The sequence below is a fragment of the Corvus brachyrhynchos genome, unplaced genomic scaffold, assembly GCF_000691975.1.
Source record: "Corvus brachyrhynchos isolate BGI_N302 unplaced genomic scaffold, ASM69197v1 scaffold309, whole genome shotgun sequence".
In the NCBI taxonomy this organism is placed as follows: Eukaryota; Metazoa; Chordata; class Aves; order Passeriformes; family Corvidae; genus Corvus; species Corvus brachyrhynchos.
The window spans coordinates 502,940-513,170 of record NW_008240227.1 but is presented as its reverse complement, the minus strand read 5'-3'; the positions used below and the strand labels follow the sequence as shown (position 1 = coordinate 513,170).

The 10,231-nt window shown below is 52.6% G+C and overlaps 1 protein-coding gene across 1 annotated transcript in view; it reads left to right on the top strand.

Moving 5' to 3' along the window:
* The first annotated feature begins 6 nt into the window (after nucleotides 1-6).
* The window catches only part of SNUPN (snurportin 1), a 15,705-nt gene continuing 5,480 nt past the window's right edge, over nucleotides 7-10,231 (top strand). The window contains exons 1-5 of the mRNA XM_017745191.1: nucleotides 7-116; nucleotides 954-1,058; nucleotides 1,143-1,239; nucleotides 2,104-2,201; nucleotides 2,495-2,624. Of these exons, the coding sequence (XP_017600680.1) occupies nucleotides 69-116; nucleotides 954-1,058; nucleotides 1,143-1,239; nucleotides 2,104-2,201; nucleotides 2,495-2,611 (465 nt within the window). The 5' untranslated portion in view covers nucleotides 7-68 and the 3' untranslated portion in view covers nucleotides 2,612-2,624. The remainder of the gene's footprint in view (nucleotides 117-953; nucleotides 1,059-1,142; nucleotides 1,240-2,103; nucleotides 2,202-2,494; nucleotides 2,625-10,231) is intronic.

Here is a 10,231-nt window from a genome sequence, read left to right as displayed (position 1 = left end):
AGGAGGACTGGGCAGGGGTGGAGAGCGAGGACGAGGACAGAGAAGGGGAAGATGCGGAGGAAGAGGCGATGGACGTGGATGCTGGCAAAAAGCTGCCCAAGCGCTACGCCAATCAGGTGAGGAGCCATCTGTGTACCCGTGGCGAGGTGTGGGGCAGGGATGTGGGGTGGTTTGAGGCCACGGTGATGGCCATTTGGGGGCTGAGAGGAGTGTGTCCTGCCCGGCTTGGTGCTCACAGAGAAACTGTGTTTAGTTCACCTCCAAAACATGCTGAGTTCGAATGGAAAACAGGTGGAGATGGGATGCCTGTGTGCTGTGGAATCACTTACTTTGGAAAGGATCTCGAAGGTCATTGATTCCAACTATTAACCTGGCATCCCCGTGTTCCCCACTTCGGGAGATTTCAGCTCAGCTAGCAGCATGAATACCCTGATAGGCAGCATTCAGCTAAAGATTTCTGTCTTTCCCTGTGTTTGGAAAGGAAGGAAGGGCAAACTCGGCTGGCTTTTATCAGCCTCGGTGTGTATCGGTCCTAGATAACACACAGCCACTTAGGCAACTTCTGAAGAGGTCGACTTGTCCAGGTTCTTTACTCCTAATATTTTGGGATCTCTAAGCCCTGCTATGTTTTTAAAAATAAAGTGCTGCAATGGGGGCCAAGGTGTGGTGTGCCCAATCAAGGGCTGTGAGCCCTGTGCTGTGGTGTGAAGCTCAGTCAGCAGCTGGGAAGCAAGAGAAAGACTTGGGGAAGACTGTGTTAGGCAGGTTGGACTTCATTAGAGGGAGGGAAGGAGCCCTTTTGGGGGTGACAAGCAGTGCCAGCTGCCTCAAAAGCACCCAGTGTAGCTGTCAAAGCAAAGTCAAAACCTCCTTGCTTTATCCTTGAGCTGTTTGTTGTCCATAACTTCAGGAGAGCTGTTACTGACTGGTTCTTCTCCCTGGACTCTCCGTAGCTGATGCTGTCAGAGTGGCTGGTGGATGTCCCCTCAGATCTGGAGCAGGAGTGGCTTGTGGTGGTATGTCCCGTCGGGAAAAGGGCTCTCGTCGTGGCCTCCAGGGTAAGTTCTAAAGGACCTGTGCTCATTCCCAGCCAACATAAAACTGGCTTGACTGTGGTTTTTTCTCTCCTTTTCTCCTCACAGGGCACAACAGCAGCTTACACCAAGAGTGGCTTCTGTGTCAACAGGTTCCCGTCCCTGCTGCCGGGGGGAAACCGGCACAACTCAACCAGTGACAAAGGTGTGAGGAGGCATTTGGGATAGAGAGAGGGGAGCTGCCTGCTTCTCCCTGGGAGTGTGTGTGCTGCAGGCCCAGCGCTGTTCCTCCAGCTCCCCCAAGTCCCACAGCTATGCCCCTTTTTTGTGCTGGGGGTGGTCAGCTTCAGGCCTGTTTCTGTATCTCTGGAGATAACTAGATGGAAACAATATCAAGTGCCTTTATGCTAGGCAAGCACATAGAATCCCCAAATGGTTTGGGTTGGAAGAGACCTTTAAAGCTCATCTTGTTCCACTGTTAGGGAACCTTCCCCTAAACCAGATTGCTCCAAACCCTGTCCAACCTGGCCTTGGACACTTCCAGGGATGGGGCAGCCACAGCTTCTCTGGGCAACCTGTGCCAGGCCTCAGCAGCCTCACAGGAAAGAGTTCCTAACATATAATCTCAAATTGCCCTTTTCCAGTTTAAAACCATTGCCCCTTGTCCTGCCACATCTTTTAATAAGCTGCCTGTTTGACTGACACTCTTAAACCCCAACATCCTCTCTGTCCTCTAACAGAGGCCTCTGTATGGTGTCATCTTCCTTAATACCTCTTGGAATTAATATTTTTTGCCCTGAAAAAAGAGGCTTATTGTCTGGCAAATGCCATTTTCTGAAACATGGCTTTGCTTGCTGTGCCTCTGACTGGTCCCTTTGCAGCCTCTTGGGGCTCCTCAAGCTCAAGGCTTTTTGTGGTTGCCGTTTCTGTTGGCAGAAGGGGATCCCTCTGCACGCCGCAGTCTCACATCAGGGCAGGATTGATGTCGGAGAGCTGTAACCTGGCATTTGCCAGCTGGGTTGGGCAGTGTTTGGAGCAGGTGTGGACCTCCCTGTGTTTGTGTGTGCAGTGTACAGCATCCTGGACTGCATCTACAACGAGGCCAAGCAGACCTACTATATCCTGGACGTGATGTGCTGGAGAGGACACCCTGTTTATGACTGCCAGGTACCGAGTCCCTGCCTTCCCTGTTGTTCCCTGAGCTGCATTGCTCCAGCACTGCATGTAGCTCACTCTGCAAAAGGTGGATATTTCTCCTAAGCACCAGCATCTTTACAGCTTTAGGGCCGCTGGATAACTGTGTACGTGTTTTGGGGGGGAGTAGCAGGGTTTGGGGTGCTGGTGCTGCAGGTGAAGTTGAGTTTGTAAATCTCCCAGTGAGTGCAGCAGAACAAAGACACTCAGCAGACGCTGTCAGGTGATTTGTGGTGAATGCTCACTAACTCTGCCTCCTTTCACAGACTGACTTCAGATTCTTCTGGCTCTCCTCAAAAATCCAAGAGGAGGAAGGGCTGGGAGAGAAAAGCAGAATTAATCCGGTAAGTCCTTTTGTACTGAGGAGGAGGCTGGGGGGGTAAGCTCTCCTGTTCAGTTTTTTTCTTTCACAAGGGGAAGCTTTTTTTCTTTTTTTTCTTTCCCCTCACAGATCAGGCTTCAAAGTGTACATCTGATGAAATGGGATGCCGTGGTCAGGATGTAAATAGAACCACTGCATATTGTAAATGAGTTCAGTGGGGTTTTTTTCCCCCATCCAAAGTGCTAAGGGAGATCACACTGCAGGGTATCAGCTAACTTCCATGCTGTTTTTAGCTTTCCCTTGTAATGGAATGGAAAACCAGTGTGGTTTCTTCAGGAGCAGCGTTGGTTGGCAGCCTGACTACAATGGGGTTTATTCTTGCAGTCTTGTGGGTTTGTAAAGCTTTAAGCCTTCCCTCTGTTTAAACTGATCATTGAAGTTGTCGGCATGAATGCTGGATTGCCACCCAGAGGTCCTGCTGAGCCAGGATAAAAACTCTTCCTTTGAAGACTTGCACATGGGGGTCAGACCTAGAACCCACAGCAGCTTGGAATGTGATTTTTGGGCACAGACATGAGAGATTTGTCTGCTCAGACATGGCGAAGCAGAGCAGCTCCTGTGAGCTGAGCATCTCAGTGATAAATGGGGCTGACTGCAATGAGGGTGTCTGTGTTCAGAGAACATCCTGTCCTGACTCCAACAGGAATATCCAGAAGATAAGTACCTAATGAAGGGGGGGTTGTTTCAGCTTTCATTTCCTGGGTGGAAAGATTGGCTTGGCTGAGCCAGCAGCCTGGAGCAGACGTCTGTCTGCTTTGCATCCTGCCCGGAGGTCATAATTTTCTATTTTGGTTAGAAGAGCATCTCTGGGTCAGGTCTCCTGAAAAGTCCTTCCTGCAGTCTTAGGTGCTTGGGAAAAAAGGTGTCAGGAGTATGCGGGAGCTGTTCCTCACCCTTTCCCTCTTATGCCAGATCCTGCACTGGAGGAATCCTTCCTTCTTAGCTGCCTACACACCTGTGCTGGATTCAGCAGCCTGTTCTCCTGTAGACCAGACGGTTGCCTCTTCTAACCCTCTCTTACTCTTTCAGTACAAATTTGTGGGCCTGCAGAACTTCCCCTGCTCCTCGGACAGCCTGCGTGAGCTGCTGGCTACGGACTTTCCCTTTGAGGTGAGAACACACAGGGGTGGACCCCAGCCTTAGCAACAGCTCTGCCACACCTCTGCCAGTGCTGGGAGAGATCCAGTGAATCCCCTCTCCTTGGGAATTTGCTCTCCTGAGGCTGCAGGAAGCTTCCCAAGTTGCTGTTTCCTGCGTGTGGGATGGATGCCTTTCTGCCCATGGTTGACCTGTTGCCTTGTCACCAGGTACAGCCTCATTCAACCACACAAACGAGCAAGAGTTAAACCATAGCACTCCCTGTGTTTGTGCTGCCCTTGCTGCAGTTGGCGGTGTCTGAAAGAGCCTTTTGGGATGAGAGGACACTCAGGCTGCCTCCAGAAGCAGCACAACTCAGGCTCACATAGCAGTGTGATGGACAGCTGACCTTTTCAGGGCCAAAACTGGTACTGACCACTGCCCTGGGTGGGCTTGTGTGTGTTTCCTTGGTGTCGGTGCTTCTGACAAGGCACCTGGCTGTTTTGTGGGGAGGAAGGAGAAGGGTGGTGGTAAGATCCTAATGGTTTCTGGGGGGGTTGGGTGTTCATGATGGGTGCCTGAGGTGTACTGGAGCTGGGGGCAGTTGGCTGTGAGAGAAAGGACTGAACAGGACACCTGCGTTTGCTACATCAGGTTTAAAAGCAGAATCATAGAATCATACAATATTCTGATGGACCTGCTGGTAGCATCAAAGTCCAACTCCTGGCCCTACACAGGACAGCTCCAAGAATCCCACCCTGGGATTCTGAGAGTGTTGTCCAAAGGCTCCCTGAGCTCTGGCAAGCTTGGGGTTATGACGACTGCTCTGGGGAGCCTATTCCAGTGCCTGGCCACCCTCTGGGGGAAGACCCTTTTCCTGATATCCACTCTAAACCTCCCCTGACACAGCTGTTGTGTTCTGACCTTTGGGGAAGGGCAGGACAGGCAAATCCATGTGCCACCAAGCTCAGTTCCGTGTGGTTGTGAGCAGTGAGTCGCAGGCCCTCATGGAATCAGCTCTGGCTGCTTTTGCCTGCCCTGGCTGGCTTGTCACTGCAAGGGAAGAGGATGAAGGAGGCAGTGGCATTCCGACCCAGTGACAGTGACAACATCTGTGAGCCAGAAGCTCCTCTAGTGGCTGCAGCTGTTCCTGGGAGCGCCCAGTCTCAGCCCTACGTCAGGAACAGCCTCCACAGAAATTTCTTGTCCCACGAAGCCAAAAGCCACGTTGATGTGACGGTGTCTCTCGTGCTCTCCCATCCCGAGTTAGCCATTAACATAGGTGTAGGTTTAAGTTAAGGGCACTAACTCGGCTGGGAGGGCAGACTTTGCCTTCTGCTCGTAAAAGCCGGGACAGTCATCAGAACAAGTTGGAAAGTCCCAACCGCCCGCTGGTCTTGCCAGACCCTCTCTGAACACGGATTGAAGAGGCTTCCCAGCTTTTTTACAGCTGGCTTGCTCAATAATAAGTGCTCCGAGTGCCTCCGTAGAAACAGTCATTCCTGGCTTTCCCGGCTTTCCCGAGTAAAGTCTTTGCCTCCGTAGAAACAGTCATTCCTGGCTTTCCCGAGTAAAGTCTTCATTCCTTCCCGAGGCATCTGCTCCCGTGAGGAAAGGCTGAGGAGTATTTGCCCTCTGCAGTCACAGCAGCAGACTTCTGGGTTACAAAGGAGGCTGTTGCGAAACTCTGGAGCAGGAGATGGAGCTGAACAGACTCCAGCTGTGATTTGCCCCCAGGCCCTCTGCCATATCAGGGTGTGACCCTAAGAAGCAAAATACAAGTTGGCTCAAGGCAGCCCAAACACCATGGGAAGAACCATGGTGCTTTTTCCAGGAGGAAGGGAGCCGTGGGTCTCTGTGGTGTGTCACAAGAGGGAGCCCAAAAATCCCCAAAAACACCTTCTACCACTGGCACAGGACAGAATAAACTTTGCAGGAGGTGAAATACATCCTGACTATGGACGAAGGGTAACAGGTGGTTTTAGGTCTGGACCCAGCATCTGGTGATCCTGACAGGGATCTCGTGTGTGTGTGTGTGTGGTGGCCACAGAGGGGGTCAGTGCTTTCAGATCTGGGTCTTCAGAGTTAATCTGTAGCCTCAGAGCTAGGGCCTGATCCACTCTATTCAGTGGAATCTTACTCCCTGGAGTTCAGTAGACTTTGGATCAGTTGACTGGCTCTGAATTTCAGGTGGGTTTTGGAGTGGATCTTGGGAGCTACTGTCCTCACAGATCTGAGTAAAACCATGCTTTCCACGAAGGCAGGGGAGCCAAAGCCTCTGAGAAACCTCGATGGGAAGGAATGGGAGGACTGTTAAGCACCTAAAACCTGGAAAGTGTGGCTGTGGAATGTTAAATCCTGCCAGGTCAGTCTCTCCTCAGGTTCAGTCGTTTAGGGACAGCATCAGTCCTTGCTCTGATGTGGCCACTGTCACTGTGGTGAGTCAGGGTAGGGACCCAGCCAACAAATTAAATAAACGGGAAGGAATATAGGAGTCACTTCAATCAGGGAACGGAGAACATGACCTAACTTCACCCGGCTGAACTCCTTTGATTCTCTAGCTTGGGGTAGATATTTGGAGTGGTCTGGAAGGCCTTTCCAGGCTCTGATCTTTACCAAAACATTCCTGTGGGTGCTGGAGAGTCCCCGTTGCTCATCAAGTGCCACGCACCCACAGGAATGGGCTGGATGTACCGAGCGCTACAGAATCTGGTTCTTCCCACGAGGCAGGGTGAGGGAAAAGCTTTTAACTTTACATATCCAGAGGGGTTGCACAAGCTCATCATGATGTTTACTGTTCTGGTTTTATGTTTTCCTAGCACAGAAATCCCCCTTTTTCTGGGATCTTTTGCAAGATGTTAGCAGTGACTGAAAATTATGGACAGAATAGTGCCAGAAGCTTTACCCTCTCTGCCAGAGGTTAGCATCCATGGAGCAGAAGTGGATATATGCTGCTTTGTGCTCAGCCAGGATGTCTGTCCTGGGGACTGTAGGATCAGGGAGGGGCCTGGGAGCAGTTCATCCTGGGGTGGGCTCTTGTTCTCCTCTCTTCTGCCCACTCAGCCACTCTTCCTTGTAGCCAAATGGCCTTTTAAGAGCTTGTGAAGCTGAGCTAAGAGGAGCACCACCTCCAGCATTAGTCAGCCTGACAGCAGGATCCAACCTCGCAGAGCACACCCCTGGGAGGCGTGGGAAGAGGGGGGGGGATGAGAACCCCTGAGCACAGTGGGGAAGTGGGGAAAACGTCAGCCAGCTGCAGCACTGCGGAGTGTGGAAATAGTAGCACAAGAGTTAGGGCTTAAACCTTTAAAGTCCTGAGTGCCCTTAACTGTCATTGATTGCTGGGAGAAGTTCTCTCCTGAGAAACATTAAGAATTTTTTTGGCATAAGCCAGCTGAAAGAGCTGTTAGGAATCGGGGCTCCTTGGCGTCACACACTCGGACTAATTACTTTCCAAATGTATTATTTAAAATAACCCTAATCCAGTAAAGTGGGCTGCCTTATTCAGAAACCCGCTCCCTTTTCTGCAGAATAGGATGAAAGCATCCAGAGGACACTGTTCTGTGCCGACACTGGGCTGGACTTGTTTGCCTTTGACAATTTAAAGCCATCTGGGAGTCGCTGATCTTTCAGGGCAGGAGCTCTGCAGGTTTCTTCTTTCCCTTCCGCTATTTATTGCACTGCTTGAGGAAAAATGATCCAGCTGGTGGTTTTGGCCTGCAAACAGAGAGCAGAGCCGTTGTCTGGTGCCTGGTCATTCACCTACAGGAGCTTCAGCTCTGCCCTTTCATTCATTCTCTCTCCTGCCCACAGGTTGACGGGCTGCTCTTCTACCACAAGCAAACCCACTACACCCCCGGCAGCACCCCACTGGTGGGCTGGCTCCGGCCCTACATGGTCCCCGAAATCCTGGGGCTCACTGTGCCCACCACCGTGCTCACGGCCAAGCCGGACTACGCCGGGCGGCAGCTCCAGCAGATCATCGAGAGCAAGAGGAGTAAAAAGCTGGCGGCGGAAAAGGGCCACCCGAGCGGCGAGGTGGCCACGAGGAACGGACACTATGAGCTGGAACACTTGTCCACCCCTCAGCCAGAAAAGTCTCCGGAGGGCTGGGATGGAGCAGCGAGCCAGATGGAGAGTTAAGCTGCTGGGACAGGCCAGCTGGGCAGGGAGCAGGGAAAAGGCTCCCTGCTTCCCTCTGTGCATCGTGCTCCTGAGAGGGGGCAGAGTAATAATGATAGGATGGCTTTGTTTAAAGGGCATGACAGTAGAATATCTTGCCCTAAGTGCTGCTGGATTTTTTGTATTTGTTGCTATTACAGACTTTTTGCCAGGACTTCTGTGAAGCCTTAACAGGATTGTCTGGTTCTTGGCTATAGCAGTCATCTGCTGGGAAATGATCTGTCCCCATAGTGCAGGGATACAGTTCAGCTCCTGACCCTGCTTCTGTTAGAGTCTTGGCAAAACTCCAGCATAGGAACAGTGCTTGGACCTCTGAGGTGCAGCTGCTGCTTGTGACCCTTGCAGCAGCCCCACCTTCCCAGCCCTGGAAATCGGGGCTTCTCAGCCTTTGATCCAGCTGTTCTCTGAGGCCTTTTCGATGAAAGTTGTTACTAACAAAAAGTTTGCAGTGAGCTGCTGTAAATCCAAAGGCTGGACTTTCCACACCCACACGTTTTTGGAAAAATCTAAATTTCCTTGCGTTGCAGCAGGACCTGCCTCGGAACAGGGCTTTGTGCGGCGCAAGCGCAGCAGAAGCCTCTCTCTCCTCAAGGCTTTTCTCAGTGGGGGGAGGAAGGAATGGTTTCACTCTGAAAAACGCTACCATTGATCGTGCCAAATAAAAGGTTTCTCAGAAAGACAAATTCTTGAGCGTCTTCCTGCTACCTAAGGGTGGATGCGTGCTGTGCCTCCCAAATAGGGATTGAAAAATTGGTTCCAGTGCTGACTGGAGCAGAGGAAACGCTTGTGTGGGTTTAATTCTCTGCACATCAAGGTACTTCAGTCTCTTGTCCTGCCTTTCTCATCCCAGCCCAATCCCACTTTTTAAGCACCGGCTGCTCCCCCTCCCTGGTTTTAGGGGGATGAAATGATTGTTCTCACTGTCCCCAGGTTGGTTTCCAGAGGGGGATGAAAAGGAGGAGGGAGATCAGGCTCAAGGCAGCACTGGGGACTCTCCTGTCAGCTCTCTATGGAAATACCCCTGGAGGAGATACTGAGAGTGGGGATGGCCACCTGCAGATAGCGGGTGCACTTGTATCCTGCCCTTGCACCCCCTGTTTTTCCCAGAAAAAGGCTGGTTTCTGTGCCAAGCGTGTGGGCTGTGTGCGACCATCTGGCTGTGCAGCCGCTATGGATGATACCAGCGGGCAGCAGGAACTGGCCTGGCTGTGGGAGGGAGCTGCCCTCCACTCCCCTTCCCCGGGAGGGAAGTGGCACCCTGGCCCCGCAGTGTTTGGAGCTGTCTCTTTGAAACAGCTGCTTAATTTACTGATTTAACATGTGAAGCAGCTAGCCCCGGGAAAGAGGATGAGCACCTGGACTGCCTGAACTTCCCCATCCCTCAGAGGCTCCCACCTTCAGCCTCCTTGGTTGGCAAACAACTGCAGGGAGAGCGCTGAGCAGGAGACTGCATCCAGCCTCCTGTCAGCAGAGTTTTCCTTCCATCAGGCAATTAAACCCGGAGGTGGGCATCTGGATGGAAGATTTGTGCATCCCTGAGGGCAGAGAAAGCTGCAGCTCAGGTTACTGCCCTCCAGCAGCCTTCCAAGGTCCTCTAGCCGAGAGAAGGACAGGAAATACAGGCAAAGAGGGGCTGTGTGCTCTGATAGAGGAGAGCAAGAGGGAAGCGACGGCAGCTTCCCGCCGGCTCCAGATGATGCCTCATAGTTTCCCTTTTAAAAGCACGAGCTGGGCTGGAGAAATAAATATTTGCGTTACAATTCCTGTTGGGAACGAAAGGCTGTGTTTGGAGAGAGGGTGTCAAACGGAAGTCGCAGGGGCCAGCGCAGTTTGATGCCGTGACTGTTCTGTTTGCTGGGTGTGATCCCACTCCCAGCTGGAACAGGCAGCCGCTCCACTGGAGGGGTCACCCCACCGGGGGCTGAAATTTGGCCTGGGGCAGGAGAGCTGAGCGGGCAGCTCGACCTGGAGACTTGGCCTGGGGCGCCGGGGGACAGAGCCAGCCTGGAGCCCTCATCTAGCCGGGGCTCAGCCCCTTCCCTTTGCCCTACTTCCATTTTCTCCCAGTTAGGTGCACAGGCTCCGGCTCCCGGCACGCTGCCAGCGCAGTGCTCCTCGGCTGAACAAAATGTCCCCTTGTCCCAGGGCCTGGCTTTTTAGAGCGACCGCTGCTGTGCTTCCCGGGATCCCCGCTCCTTCCCGGAGGAGCTTCGGGACTCTCCATCGAGGCGCTGACACCTGCGCTCGGCTGGGAAATGCAACTTAGGGATCGTAGAGGCGGGAGTGGAAAGAGACGCCTGGAAATCCTGGACTCCTGCTCGTGGGGGAAGGCTGCGAGGCTGGAATACCGGCAAGGGAGAAT